General features: G+C 49.8%; 1 protein-coding gene across 1 annotated transcript in view; it reads right to left on the bottom strand.

Annotated features, from left to right (window-relative positions):
• The window catches only part of Plc21c (Phospholipase C at 21C), a 494,941-nt gene that overhangs the window by 185,581 nt on the left and 290,246 nt on the right, over nt 1–19,114 (bottom strand). The window contains exon 3 of the mRNA XM_077694702.1: nt 3,896–3,964. Within this exon, the coding sequence (XP_077550828.1) occupies nt 3,896–3,964 (69 nt within the window). The remainder of the gene's footprint in view (nt 1–3,895; nt 3,965–19,114) is intronic.

Below are 19,114 nucleotides of genomic sequence, written 5' to 3'. Positions count from 1 at the left end.
GCATAACTAAAAACGCCTAAACTCGAAACGGTTTGCTGATAGCACCCTAGAACTCTTAGATCGGAATATTTAGACCCACCGGCCGTACGTGTCTCGCCAAAAGGAATGCTGGCAACCTTGAAAGGGAGCAGTGGGGCAACATACTTTAAACTGCTAGTGAGATTAAAAGAGGCGCTGAAGAACTTCTATCTGGCTGGATAGAAGTTCGTAAGTTCTCTAATCCGGCTGGATAGAAAGGGTGGAGTCCTTTGTGAAGCGCAATCGGTCCTTTTTTTTTTTTTTTTCGTTTACAGTTCTTTCAGTTCGGAGACTACGGGCGCGGTGTACTTTAAATGAACCAGTGAACTTCAAGGAAAACATGAAAAAATTTACGTGTTCGTTTCAAGAAATTTTAACGGAACACGTAAAAGACGCCATATTTAGACTTTAGGGGGAAATAGCAATGCACAATCTATTGATGGAAGTTTAAGAATGCGTTAGCATGGCATCTCTCTTGCTCGAGAACCTGAGGCAAACTTTGCGGTGGCTTCAGAAGCCCGAAACTTTACGTTCCTGGCACGCCCACATAAAGCCACATCCCAACAGCGTACTCTGTGCTCTTCCCGTCTCAGTGATCACCTTTGGTCGCCTGAGCGGCGCCACGGGCTGCGGCTCGCTCCTCGGTTCGTTGCTCCTTCCCATTCCACTCTCTTCCGCCGCTTACCCGGCCCTTCAATCGCTTCACACTCCGTTTTGTGTTTGTCATTCACTCGCGCAGGTGGTGTCGCGGCGTTTCTTAACATGCCCGCGAAGGCAGCAAGCCGCCGCCGCCGCCGCCACGTCGCGCTGGCGTAATAAACTGCAGGCCGGTAATAGGCAAGGCCTAGAATTTCCTTAAACATTGTGTTTCATTTAACCCTAACGGCGAACTCTTGCAAGCAGCTTCGTACCGTGCACGCGCTTTGAACTCATTTTCCTAGTTAGAACGCTTATTTTGCGACCTTCTGCCTATGGTCATCACGTGACCATTTTACGAAGCAGCTCAACTTCAGCGATACCGTTCTGGAGTTTCGGGTACCTAAACGTCAGAACTGTCCGCGTTCACGCCAGACCTATGGTTGTGTGCAGGCGCCGCAGCCGGGCGCTGCAAGAGCGATGGCGCTGGGGCTGAGCGACAAGCGATGAGTGCGGGCTGCGCGCCGCCAGTGCGCAAGCAGCATGGAGGAAGGCAAGCATGCCACGAACGCCACGAGCGTAGAACTAAACGGGGCCCAGTTTTGGGGTGCACGGCATAGCGCTCGGACGTGTCTCGGCTCGCCTGTCTGTCGTGTTCCCGACAGTTGCAAGCCAACGTCACACCAAAAGCAAGCGCACGCGCATTTACATATCTTCCATGCCGTTGCTGTCATTACATAGATGCGTCAAACGGTTATTTATTTTTCGCTCTTCGCTATCATCAGTGACGTTTAGAGTTGTAACAAACATTGAATCCCCGGTATTCCGAATCCGTAAAGCAACGCGGTGTAAAGAATCTAAAAAAAAAATGACACATTTCTTTCATTTAAATGTTACTCGTGTTCCGTATCTTTATTTGGCCGGAGCATTAAGGCCGAAATACCGTCCTACACCCCGGTTTCCTCTTCCCCCACACAAACAAAAGAACAACAACTACAGTAGAGAAGCTGAGGGTGCACGTAAACGTATACAAAACCTGCCTGAAAACAGCCCCACCAGAGCCGCAAACACAACGGAATTCTGGTCGCCGCACAGAGTGACAAATACATCGCCAGCTGCTTTCTGGTGCGTAACACTAAGTTCCGGAACCTCAGACTACCAATGACGAAAACATTGTGATCTCCTAACATAAAATAGGGAAAACAAAAATAAAAATGGGGACGTTCCACGACAAGAACTGAAAAGGCCCAACGCAGCGCCAGGTATTGTGATTGTCGTTTAAAGTCTTCTCTGCAAAGTTTTCAGCGGGAAGTGTGGGGAAAAAATCATAAACGAAAGACAGGCAGAAAACCGCGCGGCGCGGCAGCAACGGGGTGGTGGATTACTCGGTCGAAGGTAACGGTAAAAAATAATCCCCAATGACGTCATCGCAGGCGCCGCAGGCGCTGCCGCCACCAAAACTTCGCTGATTGATATCCTGGGGCCCGAAGCGAGAGAAGCGTGATCGGCGGGGTTCGATTTCTCTGCCGGGGAGAACCCGTCTACTGGAATAAACGGTGCAAAAAGAAAAACCGACTGTACAGAGAACGGCGGCCATTTCGCAATTCGTGCGAACTACTCGTCGATAGTATGCGCCCAGTCCCGAAGAGTTCGGACTATCACCCGATTTAAACTTCGGGACTGGCTCTGCGATTCAGAGTACGGCGAAGCGAGACGGAACTTAAATGCTGTTTTATGCAAAAGAGGACGTATTTCCTTTTTAAAGGGAGGAAAATGTAAAAAGAAAAAAAAAACACCTTTACTCTCCACCAACCATCCGCAATGCCAGTCTGCGCCCCAGCTCTGCACAGAAGAAAGTTTTCAACTTTTATCCACTCGCAAGCAGAAAAGTTTCTGGAATAATTATTTTGACGACAACTCCGCGTTCTGGGCACCGAGTCCTGCACCGCTACGGAGCGTCACAATGACATATACCTACATGTATACATGCGTTCATGCAAAGTTTGAACGCCTTTGTGAAATTGGCCTCCATGGCCTCGCTTCACAAAAAAACAAAAAAAAACAAATCTCACAGGGTGAAGTATTCGGGGTTCAAGTGTTTGGGGAAAATATATCCACTCGTAAAAGCAAACTATTCTCGAACTTAGTTCAAATTCCCATTCCGACCCGGAGCGGTGGTTCAGAGGCTAAGCATTGAATTCACAGAGCACACAAGAAACAAGGCCAATAGGGAGGTGTGACGCACAGGCGCTGATTTACAGTGATATCTGGCATATAAATACAGCAGAAATATAGGGAATAAAGAACACGCGACAACAAGACAACAAATGCGCCACGACATCGCTACCGCCATGTGCTTGCACACTGTCTAGATAGGGTATTTTTTTCGCCGATTGCGCGGCAGAAGGCACGCTTACACACGCGTCTTCTTTCTTTGCTATTTCGGGAGCATCAATCATTTACCCCGTTATTTTCAGGCAATATTGCGGTACTATTGAAGATAGGTAGATACTATTGAGGACAGTCTCTGCAATGACTGCTTTTGCACTTTTCCACGCCGTTCTATTAGCATATCGTGAACACATCTCCCTGTCTGCCACAAAATTAAGGGACGCCAGCAGGGAAAGCAGAGAGGACGAGAAGTCCGTCAAATAGGCTGGAGGCATGCGCCAGCATTTATGTAAGCGCTGGCCGATGGAACGCGCAGATGCGAAACCACAACAGTGCGAAACACGCGAGCGACAAACGACGCGTCTGCGCGTGCGTCTCTGCCTCCGCAAACCGGCCTTGCCGCCAGCAGGCAACTCCCGCATCGGTTCCTCCCGCGCGCATCCAGCCTGCATGCTAGTCAGCCATAAACCGGCCAGTCATAAACCGGATCGCTGCGAGGCACATGTGTCTGCCGCTTTGATGCATCCGGAGCATCGCCAGTACCATGAGGAAGACGCCCGCTGACGCGTTCTTCGGGCTAGCACTCTTTATAATAGATTCAGGAACGAACAATGCTGCAGATTTGCTAGGTGGCCTCGCGGTGAACTTCCATCGTGAACTGCAAGAAAACGTCGGCGCTCAGTGACACCGCAACAGCGGGTTTCGCGCGACCTCCGCAGGGCCGCATCGAACTGGGCCAGCTAGCTACCCAAGAGCATGAGTTCCTCAGACGATGGCGCGTGCCCTGCACCACGCCGCGAAAAGCGGCCGCGGTCGCGGAACAGCGGCAATCCGATTGGTGCCGACTCACCTTTGGCGTTCTGGCGTACTTTCCCGTCCGCGTGTCCCGGATGCTGGAGATGTCCAGGAACTCCGTCTCCTGCAGAATCGTGAATAACGACATGAGTGACCGCGCCACGTTCGACGATGCCGCCTCCGAATGCGCAGAGAGAGAAACACTCGCTCAAAGAGTAGCCTATTGATCGGCGCATAAGAATCATCATCATCATCATCAGCCTACTGAGGTCCACTGAAGGACGAAGGCCTCTCCCATCGACCTCCTGCCCTGCGCTGCTCGAGTCCACAGTTTACCCCCAAGTTCTGTATTTCATCCCCGCACCGGATTAGTGTCCTTCCCCTTCTTCTATAGACCCACCTCTTGGTATGCACTGTGTTGCCCTACTAAAAAACTAGTACTCCAACGAGCACTATGGTATTCGAAACAACACAAGACCGATCGCGCGTAATAAACCTCGATTATTTTCGCCGAGGAATATGTCACAGGTCGGCGACGCAGCAGCACAGTTCCATGCCCCATACGAAGGCGCATCTCAGGGTTGCCTAACTTTACAGCCGCTCTACTCTTGTCGACGCCATCTTTTCGGCTACTGATCGCACTTAATTCCTTCCCGAACTCCCGGCGGAGAGGCTCGGACTCCGTGCACGACCCCAACGATGAAACAGACCCCGACAGAATAGCAAAAAAAAAAGAAGGTTGTGAGGCGCAAATGACCAGTCATATAGGAGAATTGAACGAACCACGCAATGGGTCATCTGCGCTGGAATAACCTCATTACACGGAACATGAAGCGAGGCCTCTTCAATAAATAGAAGAAGGAAAGGAAAAGAACAAGCAGAAAGAGAAGAGTTAATAAAAGCGCGCATATGCTCAGGATCTCGTCATACTCGGGATTCCCTGAACCACCCAAACAGCCAACGATGTCGTCGTGGCCATCCCACTTTTTATGACGTAATTACCCGGCAACCTCCTCGGCTAGCTTTCTCCCCCGCCCTGCCGACGCAGGAGATCAGGGAAGGAGGTCGTAAGACGTTTATTCCGGCGTGCTGATGCCAGGCCATCACGAAATAAGCTCCCCGAACCGCTAGCATCGAATATCTAATGGAGGTGCGAAAGAGAAGAACAGCCTTCCCGTAACGGGGTCGTTCCACGTCCACACGAGAGGCGAAAAGGCCGCAAGGCACTCCTGCGAGCTTCGAAAATAATGTACGTTTGGCGACGCGCTAGTCTTCGTATTGATAACGCGCCTCCTAGTTATCGCAATGCTAGCGTCATTTTCTTCCCCGTGATTCCTCCCCGTTGCCCATAATGAGCAAAGATTGCGTTCCATTGTTCCATTGCATTACATTATGCCCATGGTGGTCTCAAAATGGTCGTCCCGGCTTAGTGTCTTCGGCGTGCAGAATTTTGCGGAGTGTGAGTGTTGCCCGGTAAATTTCATCGCTATCGGTACCGCTGCAGCTGCACGGCGTTGGTAAGCAACGAACAAGAGCACCCCTTGTGGTCCAATGAACCTGCTTGCCTCCGTCCGACAAGGGACCCTGTAGCCCATCGTTCGGGGTTGTGGAATGATCAACTCCTGAAACGTCTACCAGCGAGCAGTGGCCAATGACGTTGGAGAAATTCTCTTTAACGCCTCCCTCGACTAACGACTCACGGCGTTCAGTTTGTACGCGCGGAATGAGTACAAGAGAACGAGGGAGAGCGCTTTAATGAATGCTGAATAAGTTAGGCTCGCTACTTCAGACGGGGCTGAACATAGGGAGGCGAAAGAAGACAAAAAAAGAGGGAGGTAAAAACAACGAATAATGGGGAGAACGAAATTGAAGGACGATATTGATCGAATAAGTTTTCGATTAATCCATTAACGCCTTAGCTGCGATTAATACTTTTAATTGGTAAATCGGTTTAAGTCACGTGAGAGAAACAAAACAAGTGCGTCATGGCTAAATTATGCGCAAGCATGTAGAGGATCATATTCGTGTTCAAATAACCCGCCTTACTGCACAACGCAAAACGATACAAGAATGCTCGGGGATTTTGCACTGATTAAAACCGCAAGAGGATATCTAAGAGAGACGGGAAAATGGCTACTCCAAATACAAATATACATACCACAAGAAGCGGCGAGTGGGAGCTCCCACCGCTTTGTTGTTTTAATAAAGATTTGTTTCATTCATTCATTCCTGTCCTATAAGCCAACTATGGCGAAAGTAAACCACGGTTAATGGACGCCGCCTACGATTACCGTGCGTGACGATATTCAATTTTAAAATAACAATTTTGTCATTTCTTTTTAAACCAATGCAACCTATTAATCGATTAATTAGCCTTAAAAGGATTAAAAGTTTTAACTGACGCCCAGCCCTAATTGCAATACCAGGAGAAAAGGCCTGAGCACTTCAAGGTTAAAAAAGCTCGCCAATCTTGAGTCCGTACCCAATGCAATGAGTACAGTGCAAAACACCCTCGTCTATAACACTGAGTTCAACTTTGACTGGTTACCTCTCAAAACTGCCGACTCAAGCTTGTCACAAAAAACGTTGAGGTCCAAACATAAGGTTTTCTGCAAATGTTTTCTTCACAATAGTTTTTTCAAATGTTTTTCGGCCGAGGCAAGATAAGAACCTGTGTCATAGACAAGGCTGTTGCCCTCTGTACTAGCTTGCCCGTTCGCACGCTCTGTGCGTCAGTGTTTTTGTTTTACCTGCGGCTGTTACTCTGTTCATGTGTGATTCGCGCCTTCACTCATCGCCTTGCCATCTCCGTGTATGCAGTGGATAGCAAAGCTCTCGGCTACTATAGGCTGACTTCTGCGCGCCGTTAAGGCTCCTCTCTCTTACACGCCCGGACAGTGATCCTATCCATGTCCGCGTACGGATCACTATTACTTTCATTCCGCCTGGCCGCATAAAGCTTCGCTTTAAAAACACAACTTCTTTGGGGCCGCCACTGAAGTAACGCGGGCCCAGCGTGGCCGAGCATTTTCTCCGCAACGGCTCTCGCCCTCGGAACGTCCCAAGGTGCACTCGCTGGCCTTCTCTCTCCACTTTGTCAACTACGAGTTGTCGTACATCACCTGATCCTCATTTCTTCATGTTCCCAATCGGACTATACATTTTGATCTGCATTCCTTGACTATTCGTCTGCTATTGTATACTTTCTAAATTTTGTGCCTCAAACTCGCGCAAAAATATGAAATGTGATTATGGAAAAAGAATTGATTTTACGTCGCCTGACCCTGATATGATAATGGTTTCAATTACTTTGCGTGCATTCCGTTCCGCCATTATAATAAATTTGCCATGAGAATTTACAGCCAGCAGGCCCCCCTGACAGTTTTTACTTCGGCACCTCCCTCTGTACTAACATAACTAACGCATTTTGTAAACCAAACATTTATTGAATAAGCCTTGAAACCTTGGAAAAAAAAAATGGTTCAACTTGTACGACGCCTTCATAGCAACCTATCCAGTTCCAAAATATGCGCAGAATTAATGCAACGTCACTGGGCTGGCATCTTTGCTACCGGTGACGGGGTGGGTGGAATAGCCACTGGGGGGCACGCGATTTGCGCTAATGCGGTCGGCAGCGCATCCCGCACACCGACTCTGCGCTGGGCACACGGCGAATGTTAATCCGCGCGAGTAGTGCACGTGTCTCGCGCAGCCGTCATTAGACGCAGAGCGGCCGCGCTGATGACGACCTGTCCGGGCTGGCGTATTCTGGTGACAGGGTGGTGAGTTGGGCGAGTTGGTGTACTTGCACCTGGGGGACAGCGCGAACTAACAGGGACACAATAAGAAAGAAATGGACAGGACTAGCGCTGACTTTCAACTCGATTAAGGGGGAGGAGGATTCGGTGTATGTATAAGTAGTTACGTCTTGTCCAATAAATCGAGTTGAAAGTCAGCGCTAGTCCTGTCCACTTCTTTCTTATTGTGTCCCTGTTAGTTCGCGCTGTTCCCCAAGATGTGTTCTGGTGAGCGCGCCGTCGCAAAGCCGCGAGCGCGCAGCCAGGGGCTGGGAGTCTTTCTTGCGCGCCCTAGGGCCCCGGCTTGTCGTCGCGGCTCGTCCGGGGTCACCGTTGCAGTGACGCGTCTTCGCGTACCCGAACAGAGGCGTCGAAAAGGTCACCGCTTTCCGGGTCCCTCGCGTTTACGTTAATTGCTGGTACGCAAAGTGTTGGGAGTGATCCTTGCGCTGCGTCGTTGCCACGGAGGCTCGACATTTAAGATGAACGGAAAAAGCATTGAATTAATGCACCAGTTAACGCTTAATTCATGAAAACTCAATGCAGTGTATCTGTATAGGCCTTTTCTGAGGCTGCGGCGCCCTCTCTCGGCTACTTTCGGCATCAACGCAGGGCTGGTACGTAAACTAGCCAAGAGAGGGCGCCACAGCCCCTCTGACGAATCACTCATCCGCACTTCGCAGCTTTCGCGTCGAGTCAAACTGCTTTAATTTTATTTTTCGTTCTTTAAGCCTTAACACGATCGCCGCTTAGCTCAAAAGTGACTCAACCTTCATCTACATGCCCCTCTATGCGCATCGAAACACACAAAAAATGGCAGTGGCCCAGGACATAGCAAGGGTCTTCGAAATACGACTTTCTGGACACTGCTCTGCCACTTTGTGAAGAACAATGACAAGCGCAGCTGGGCGGAGTCCAAGGAGTGCACGAAACGAAACACGTTCGTAATTATTCTCTGCGATTGAGAAATACAGTCGTTGTTGCCTCATCTGCAATCGCGCTGGGTGAAATTGCGCCGAAAGTGGACCACAGCGAGAGCACGTGTTCCAAGTTTGCGCACCGTCTCATCCTCTTGTCGTCAAGCAGCGCCGTGTACGCTGCACCCACATGAAGCACACCTCCTAGCTGATTAGCTGAATGAAACACGGCTCAGTGGCTAAGGCGTTTGCTGCTGAGCCCCAGGACGCGGGTTCCCGGCCGCGGTGGTGCCTTTCTAGCAGAGGCGAGAATCGGAAACGCCCGTGTGTCAAGATTTCGGCGCACGTCAAAGGTTCCCTGCAGGTGGTCTCATCGTGCAGGTGTAGCTTCGGTGCCTCAAACCCCACACAGCAAAAATAAAAAAAGTCAAAGCCCCTTTCGTAAGAGGAAGATGGTTAAGTCATGAAGCTTCCTTTGCCCGCGCAATCTGAGTCCAAGAAAAAAATCCCAACTGCTTACGCCGTGTCGGAATGACGCAATCCGATAGGCGTCGGACCCAGGTGCGATTCAGAACACGGGAGCCTTTTCTTTTCTTTTTGAGGCGCTCGACGTGCCTTCGCTTAACATCATAATCATCATCGTCGTCGTCGTTTTTCGAAGCTTTACATCAAATTGGCTTTCCTCCAATGCATTCTGGCGTGACATCGAAAGGTAACAGTTTCACTGTTGCCGTTTAAAAAGAAAGCCGCGAGTTTTACTTCAGCAGGCCAAAGCGGGGTTGTCCGCATCCCTCCCGCGTCGTGCGCATCTTACCGTCACATCAACCCAAGCCATTCGACGAACGAGCAAAGCAGTCAGGTCGCTCAAAATTAATCCGGAGCCTTCCACTACGGCGCGCCTGCGTTGCGTCGGCGCGTTAAACCCTACAATCAATCAATCAGCCAACCAATCAATCAATCAATCAACCAATCAATCAATCAATCAATCAATCAATCAATCAATCAATCAATCAATCAATCAATCAATCAATCAATCAAGCAGTCAGGTCGCACCGAGCCCTGAGAAGTCCTTGTGGAAATCCCCCACTTGCTCAACGAGAATGTCACCAGCGAGCGCGTGATACCTCATTGCACCTTCACGTCCCCCTCCAGCTAATCCGTGCGCTCATAATGGGACGAACGCTGATGGGCGAGCGCTTGGACAGGAAGAACACCGGCCGAAGCGCCGCTTCAGGAGAGCTCCGGGAATAGCTCCGATTTTCTCTCTGATTTACGCGATTTTCCTGGCGGGCATGATGTGCCAAAATCGAGACATTAACATCTTCTGTGACACACAGTGTCCGAGACAGGCGAGACAAAAATATATCCTAAAACGAAGGATGCCTCCTCGTGTTGTTTGAAGAAAACTGGAGACAAAAGGTCCCAGAAGGTGGCGCGCACGCACTGCGAACGCGGGCAATTGAATCGAATTGAGCAGCCCTGTATTGCGCCCATTGTGCGAGAGAGAGAGGGCTAAGGCGGGAGGAGGGCGGCAGGAAATAGTTCGCAAGAAAAATTAATGAAAGCCCTCCCTAATGCGTAATACTTGAAGGTAGCGAAGCTGTGCGCACAGTTCACGACCATCACGAAGGTTTAAGTCCGCGATTGCAGCCGATTTGCTTCTTCTTCGCTGCCGTAATAACCTACACTCCATCTTTGTTGCTATACGTGTGAGCTGCCTTCTTTTTTCTCGAAGTGATAATCACTGCACACTTCCTTGGAGGGGCGTATCTTTCTCGTTCCGAGCAAGTGTTGGCACGATTACGGCGAACGCTGGAGTTTTTGTTTTCGGCCAATCTTCCTAAGTGGGTATGCTTGGCTTGACAAGCGTGCGCTAGGGACGCTGGGCGGTCGCCGCGAGGCACGCACACAGGCGCGCTCGGCATTGTCTTGTTTTTTTAACTGGAGACAGCACACAGCAGCGATTTGTTCAACAGCTTCGCGTGTAAAAAAAGGGAGATGAGCTGAAAAAAAGTCACACAACCTCCAAGTTCTCGCACTGGCCGCGAAGGCGCACGCCCCGTTACAAGTACTCAAATCCTCCCAAACAAGGACGGCGTCACCTACACGCGGCGCACATTAATCATCCGCCAGTATTTCGGTGCAACAGTCAAAGCTACAGTCTTCGGGTAGCGTAAACGGCAAATAAAGAGGGCGGTGCTCGACAGCGAGAAACGCCCACCACTCACACGCCCCCCAGTGTATGCGCTTTTTCGGTTTTCATCCTTGGTTCCGCCCAGCAGCACAGCGGCTTCCGAATAATAGCGACGCTTCTTTTTTGTGTGCGCGCGTTTAGGCAAGTCGCGTACCTACAAGCTGCACAGCGTGAACTTGGCCGGAACAGCCTATATTCCCCGGTGCCGCCGCTGTCAGACTGCCGACTCGTGCAGAGGGTTGAAGTGAGTCGTGCATATTGCAGCGCGTTCAACCGGGTGGGGCTTCGTAAGGACACTTTACGAAACGAACTCGCCCCTCGCCGATGGCAGAGGGGCCAACTCCCACGAGAAAAGGTTATGCGTGCGCGTGTGTGCGCGAGAGCCAAAAGAGAGAGAGAGAGAGAGAGGGCGATACAGAGAATGTGTTCTTATAATGCAAAAGCCTTGTATATACATGAAAACCGTTGCGAAGTACAGAAAATCGTTGATATGTAGGCGGAATTGTGCAGAAATTGGGAGCGCGATGCGAGAAAGGAAATTTCGCTGCCACGCGTGCAATACGAGCGGCCTTCAGAGGCGAAGCTACCGACGGGGGCCAACAGCTTGGTCCGAGAGGGGTTTTACTAGGGGCATTTTTTCGTACCAGAACTGGTGCACGTAAGCGCCGTGTCGAGCAAACCAGTTCATGAGTGCTACTCGGGATACCGCTTGATAAAAAATGAACATATTGCCGCAAACTGTGCATCGTTTACTCGCGTGTTTGTCGTCCGCCCGCGCCCGGCTGTGCAATCTGGGTTCCAGGCGAAGCGCGCGCTTTACCTTATGCCGCACGGGTTCTCTCGCTTGACAGGGTGAGTGCTTTGGCCTCAAGTAGAATCGATACTCAAGTAGAATAATCTTCCGTGATCTACAGTGTTCTCCGTGCAATTCGACGGTTGTAGAAGCAATCACGCCGAAATATAAATGCTCGCAGTGCGGACGCCGCAGCATTCGATTCGCTGACACTCACCAAAGCAAATAACTTTGTTGGCTACTCCTTCACCGTTTGTGTATTGTTTTGAGTTCATAGCAGAGCGCAAGTTCGCACCAATAAACTTTTTGTTGTTTGAAGAAGCCGGGGTCGCCCTTGGCTACGTGACAATATTCTGCCCCGCTTGCGCCACACCTGTCTGGCAAGGCGACAGGGTGCAGCTGCCGTATACTCGCGCTCACCGCCCGCCAAGGCCGCCTGTGCGCCGAGAGTACGACCAATCGTTTTCGGGCATGCCGACACGAAAACTCTACCAAATACAGCTAACAATGTAAAAACTGCGGGTTTTTATGCGGGAGACGTTACAAATGGGCCAGGACGAGGGTCGTAGGAGTGGAGGGCGAGGCATCAATTTTGACCACTTGAGTATATCTGCCACGCGCCCAAACATCGTACACGCATACTCAGAAAAATGTTCCCGCATCTGTTCGAAAAACAACCTCCATGACAAGGGGAGGGGGTCGAAGCTTTGACAATGGCTCAGAGGTACAATACTCTGGCCAGTGAGCTGCCGAACGGGTGAATCGGGTGTTTGAATCCCGCAATACTTTTTTTCCGCTAATTTCACTGCACGCGGCGTGACCAACGTTGTTTGATACTTGTCTGCGCACTCGCTAATTCCAGGGGGAACCACGCAGAAACCACCGAGCGATTCACGAGGAAAAGGTCGAACTGTATTCGTCGCCATGATTCTGGCCCGATGCCAAGAAAAAGGCGCGGTCCAACAACAGGAATTTACTACGGCTGCATAGAAAATCCCATAGAAAATCCCAAACAACCGCGCAGCGCCAGCGTTATGCCGCCACAATGGCTTCGAAGCTGTCGCCGCACTGTTCAAAGACGTCAACCAAACTGAGCGGCCGATGTCTTCAAAAGGACAGCTCACCGCAGGCGACGTATTTGCACCGTTACAAAAGCTACTTGAAGAGCGCCGAGTTGTTAGGGCTTCGTCAAAGACTTCGCGATGCTGACTGGCTTCCCACGTGCGCGGTCGACCGAAGTTCAATCCTCCGATTAGGTCTAACCCGACCCTTTCGAAGGCGGGCTCTTCTTTGCCCCACTGATGGCGACCGCCGCGAAAGCGCACAGGTCAGCTACAAAACGATGATCATGATAAGCGATGGCGCGTGAAGCGCTGCAAGAGAAAAATTCCCGCGCCTTCCCGCGAGGGGAACACGAGTAAATGCAGAGCATTGGGGCCTCAGTACTGGTTGAAGGCAGTGTTGCTCCCATCGCTTCTTCCGTGATGCTGGAGTAGCAGACACGAGTAAACGTGGGAGCGAGCGTCAACCAAGGAAGGAAGGAGCAACGCAGTGACTGAAGCACGAGCGACCGCTAGCCGCTATATTTGCAGCGCCCGCAGTAGAGGGAGAGCAGTACGGGGGGGAGAGCGCGCATGCGCAAGCAGCGCGCGCCCTTCCACGACCCACCGCGCTGCTATCACGCACCTGTTAGGCCGAGACCGCGACGGAGCGAACGGGCTGACTACGACGCATGCGCGCGCCAGCTGCTGTTCAGAGAGAGGAGGGAAGGAGAGGCGCACCTGCTGCGGACGCAAAACTGTTGACACTGTCCGACGCATAGAGTTTCATACTAATATATACTAGAGGGAAATCTGGCGCCACTGTCTAGGGCAGCCGCGCTTCAGCGAGCGTGCCGTCATGTACCGGGCAGGCACGTTCCACTTGTCCTTGGCATGGCTCACGAACAGGCTGAAAAGTTGGCTTTGGCTGCGAAAATGCTACAATATTACTGCAGAAGATCATTTGAATTTGTTCTGTTATTATAAAATTAAAGCTTCAGAAAGATCTATTTGTCAGGGATTATTTAGAAGCTTCAGGGTAGATGAACAAAAAAACAATGTTACCCCTTTTGGCTTCAAGACGAAAAAGAAGCCATATGGCTAACCAAGCCAAGGAGGCGAGGAACGTCGCTAGCTGCGATGGCGCCGCCCACGGCGGCCCTAAGGTCCCTAAAATTAGGGACCTTAGGCGGCCCGCGAATGCAGCGCCAGATTTCCCTCTAGTATATATTAGTATGAAACTCTATGGTCCGACGCAGGAACAGGCGAGGCCACGGAGCAAGATAAACAGGAGCGCCGACTTCGCTCTCTCCTGCGGACTCTTAATGTCCACCACTCGCGGAGCGCAATGTAGATGGCGCAGCGAATGGTCTGGCGGCTAAGCGGCCGGCGTTCCCCGTGCGCCGGCGGGTGGCGGAACGCATTCCGTCGGCTTTTGTCGTCTGCTTCGGCGACGGTAGTTTTGGGCACGGAGCGCTTTGGGCCTGCGTTGGCGCCGCTTCTCGTTCATTGCGCTCCTCCTTCGCACGGCTTGATTAACTTGTTCAACAGCACCTCCTGGGTAACCCGAACCCGAAGGAATTGAGTGGTCGTACGGCACGGCAAAGATGCGTTAAGGATTGGTTTGCATGGCGGGAAAACAAAATGTAGGGCGCACATATAGACATATGGCTGCTATACAAACACTACCTTTTGCGCAGTGCTTGCCGAAAATGTGACTCCGTTTGTAAATTTGTGAACACCAATTCGGCTGTGTTTTAACAGGTTTTACAAAAGGCGAAAGGAGCAACTGGTTGTGATCACTAGCGATTATAAAAGTTGCCTCAGCTTTCTCGCCGTTCTCCAACTTACGTCCAAAACAGAGTGTGCCTAGAACACGGACCGGCACTCACACGCTCATCAGAAAATAACAGAAACGCGATAACATCACCCGCGACTGCCCGCGACGTAGCAATCTGCTCAAGATCGAGGCCCTGACAGTGCGGTCTTTTCACAAGCCTTCATTTCGCGATATTTGAATTCGTCCGGACCCTATATCTCTGAGGTGATGACTCGCCAAAAGAAAAGGTTTGACCAGCCGGTTATTTTGCTGGTCAGCCGCTTAAAGAAAAAAAAAAACGCCGGGAACTCTCGTAGGCCCAAAATTGCAGCCATACAAATCGTAGCATTTTATTTGGAGTCCACGGCGTTATCGACGAGATAACACGACCGTAGAGCGACAGTGAACATCGGGCGGTAAGTTGCGGTATGGAAATATTCTTACACCGTGGTTACAATGAAGGTTGCGTTTGATATTCTTGGGTGCCTTATCAAGATGACAGTGTTTTTGTACACTTATTACAACAGGGCAGCCGTCCAATTCAGTTATTGGCACAGAAATGTGTGTCTCATTGCCGTTTGCCGATGGAGACTCCAGGCGACCTTTGTAAGCATTGTTCGTGCGCAGAAGCGGCATAAATAATTAAGCAGGCGGCCGGAGAGCAGGCCAAAAACAGAGGGTAATTTTTGCGCTGCATTGGTTTGTCGTAAGCAGAATCACGCTAGACTGCATGTTGTGGCGTTTCATATTACTCTTGCTCATTCTTTGGTGATTCTAAAGTCGTCGTCGTTCAGTTGCGTCTTACATCTGCTGGGTTAGTAAAATATTTTTAGCGGGTCTTCATAATGTCAGAATAAACGCCCCCCGATAGGGAATAAGCAATCGCCATGTATGCGGTGGCGTGCGATTACCTGCGCCGTCTATTCCGGCTGCGCACGGGTGTTTAAATTCCGCGCGTGCAGACATTCCTCCTGCATAGTAGGACTGGCATACGACAGGCGTCATTGCGAAAGAAACGACGCCTCTGGGGAGAGCGAAGAAGGGAAGAGCTGTGTACAGAGGCACAGCGACGAGAGGGCAAACGAAGGAGGAAGAGAGCAAAGGGAAAGCTGGGCGGCCGGCGGTGCGTGGACATTATCGGCCCGAGCAAAAGAATTTTTCTGGGCCACAGTCGGCGCTCCTCTTTATATCTTGCTCCGTGGGCGAGGCTAAGAAATGCTCTGCATTTAAAACGCTGCCCGTTGCGAGAATCGAAGCTCGCGTTATAATGCCGACGTCTGTTCGACTGCGCCAAACCCGACACGGTCGAAGCAGTTGGGACTCCGGTTGCATGGAAAGAACCACATTTCTCTTGAGAGAGAGAGAGAGAGTAAACGTTTATTAATACGACCCATATCCGGGTCCGCGCTCTAGGAGTTTGAGATCAAACGACCTGATGGTGAGCAGGTGCTGAGGGAGACTTGTCCACGAAGAGGTCGTCTTGCCGAGGTGGGCAGCCCAGGCCTCCCAGGAGGAAATGCAATGGGGTAGTGAGCGACGTTGAGGTGTGTGGGTCCTGTATGTATGTATGTTTGTGTTTATTGGCGCAAGGGTAACTAGGACCAAAGAGCGCCAAAACTATGTTAAGTGGTCCGTCAATAGTCAGGTTTGAGCTTAAAATATGTATGAAATGAGTATGATATATCCTAAAATACTGTATATATGGGTGTAGAGGGCCCGTAGACTAAAAAATGGAGATGTTCATAATGGCGGATGAAAGGGATTGTGAATGGAACGCGACTGTAGCTCGAGCCGAAGAGCATGCTACGGCAGCGGGCCCCTCGTGCGAACAATGAAAACATGAAGGCTTTGCTCAATGCTTGTAGGCTCTGAGGTCACGCACTGTACGAAATGAGCTTTAAAAACTTGACATCTGCAAGATAACTTAAAAGAGACTTGTTTGTGAACATAGGTTCATCTCCTAAGAACAGTGACGGGTGTAGCGGAATGTTGAAAGTATAGATTTTAGGGAAATGCCGTTTTCTGGCCTCATTGCACGATGCGCACTCAATTAACACATGGAGGACGGAGAGCCGGTCCCCACACTTATCACAAACCGGTGGGGGTGTGCCATTTAAAAGATATGCGTGCGTAGCGTAAGTGTGGCCGATGCGTAGTCTGCAAATCGATACTTCAATGAATCTGTTTTGTTTTTCTGTTGTGTATCTTCCTAGGTGGGGTTTTATTGAGTGGAGCTTGTTTTCTGTGTGTGTGTCCCACGTGTCCTGCCAGCGTTTACGGATTCCCCTTCGGATCACTGGCTTCAGATCGAGGTAAGGGATTTCCGCGACGTCAACACCACTATGGAGGGCCGCCAAAGTGGCGTTCTGGTCGGCAATTTCATTGCCTAGAATGCCACTGTGTCCAGGGATCCAACAAACAAGTATTTTTAGTTGTAATTTATGAGCAGTCACGAGAGCTTTAAAAAGGTGATTTAGGACAACATTTTTTGTAGGTTTAAAGGAACCTAGTGCCGTAACGACACTTAAGGAGTCTGTTTAGATAACTGATTCTTGTATTTTGTTCTGTGTAATGTGCTCCACTGTGATTAAAATTCCATAAGCTTCTGCTGTAAAGATACTGGTATTTTTGTTCAAGGTCCTCGTGCTGGCGAAATCCGGGCCATGTGCAGCACACGACACAGCGGAAGCACACTTGGAGGCATCCGTGTAAAATAAGGTGTATGGATATGTGTGTTGTAGTTGTAAAAAATGCTGGAAGATCAGCTCACGAGGTGCACGGCGCTTATCAATGCGTTTAAAGGATGTGTCGCAACGAATCGTTGACATTTCCCAAGGCGGGACTTCGTCGGCGATGGAAGTCTTCATGCCCTCATCGAAAGACACCCCTATTTCCTCTGCAAGGCCTTTGACACGTAAGGATAAAGGGGCAAGGATCGAAGGGCGCGCTAAATACAAGTGGGCAGATGAGACGTCATTCAGAAATGAACTGCACGGGTGATTCTTCACAGACATTGTCCTAGTAGCATAGAGCAGTGCTGTATAAGCACGCTGGTGCTCTAGGCACCAGTGGTCACATTCTACATAGAGACTTTGAATTGGACTTGTCCTGAAGGCTCCCGAGGCAAGGCGAAGGCCCAAATGTAGCACTGGGTCCAACATGTTTAGGGCAGTTTTGATGCAGACCCGTATGCTACGCTTCCGTAGTCTATACGGGACCTAACTAAACTGATAAAGAGGCGTAAAAGGCAATCTTTATCAGCACCGTAAGACTGATGCGACAAAAATTTTAAAATGTTTATGGTGTTTAGGCATTTCTGTTTGAGTGTTTTTATGTGCCGTATGAATGTTAGCTTTTCGTCAAGTATAACACCTAAAAACTTGTGTTCTTTTTTGACGGGAATCCGTTCTCCGTTGAGCGTAATGTCAGGTTCCGGATGGATTCCACGCTGTCTTGTGAATAAAACACATGTACTTTTCTGAGGATTCAGTTTAAAACCATTTTCCTCTGTCCATTTCCGGAGCCTGCTTACACCTAACTGTATTTGCCTTTCACAGATGGACAGGTTGGAAGACCTAAAGCTAATATGAACATCATCAACATACAGTGAGTAGGAGATTGTGGGTGGCAAGGATTTTCCAAGCGAATTCATTTTAACTACAAATAGAGTACAGCTTAATACTCCACCTTGGGGAACACCATTTTCTTGTATGTACGTTCTGGATACAACTGTCCCTATTCTTACCCTAAACATTCGCTGTGACAAATAACTTTCAATAATGTTTAACATACGCCCAGACACACCGAAAGCCTTGAGATCAAGCAGTATGCCGTGGCGCCAAGTTGTGTCATATGCTTTTTCTATGTCAAAGAAAACAGAAAGACAGTGCTGTTTGTGGATGAAAGCATCTTTGACATATGACTCGAAGGCTACCAGCTGGTCAGTTGTGCTTTGACCTGATCGAAAACCCGCCTGACAACTGTCCAGGATGCCGTTATATTCAAGAAAATACATTAGCCTCTTATTTACTATTTTTTCAAAAAGCTTTCCCAAGCAACTTGTTAAAGCTATTGGTCGGTAACTGGCAGGTAGTGAGGCATCTTTCCCTTCTTTCAGTACGGCAACTACAACAGCTTCTCTCCAAGCTCTCGGAAAGTATCCTGCCGCCCAAATTTTATTGAAAAAGTGCAAAAGTGTTTGGAGAGTTTCTGTGAGTAGATGTTGTATCATTGCATATGATATCCTATCTGCCCCTGGTGCTGAAGCCTTACATGTTCCTAGGGCAACCAAAAGCTCTGTTGAAGAAAAATCCGAGTTGTGTGGTTCATCGGATGTTCTGTTATCTCTAATCGGTTTTTTCTCCATGGATGATTTGTGTCGTAAAAAAGTATTCGTGTAGTGAGTAGAGCTCGAAATATATTGAAAGTGTTTTGCAAGTGCGTTGGCCTGGTCCTCCAGGGTGTCGCCCGCACTGCTAACCAAGGGTAGGCTGTGTGTTTTTTGTCCATTAAGCTTTTTAATTCTATTCCATACTTTGCCTGTATCTGTGTATGAATTGATAGAAGTCACAAAAGAGCGCCAGCTCTCCCTTTTGGCTTGCTGGCGAATGCGCCTTCCTTGTGCTTTCGCGCGTTTGAAGGAAATTAGGTTTTCAGAAGTGGGATACCTGCGGAGGACACCCCATGCCTTATTTTGCGCCTTCCGTGCATGCCG

The sequence above is a fragment of the Haemaphysalis longicornis genome, unplaced genomic scaffold (genome assembly GCF_048455015.1).
Source record: "Haemaphysalis longicornis isolate Haplotype H1 unplaced genomic scaffold, Haemaphysalis longicornis Haplotype H1 scaffold_13, whole genome shotgun sequence".
In the NCBI taxonomy this organism is placed as follows: Eukaryota; Metazoa; Arthropoda; class Arachnida; order Ixodida; family Ixodidae; genus Haemaphysalis; species Haemaphysalis longicornis.
This window is presented reverse-complemented; position numbering and strand designations above follow the sequence as displayed.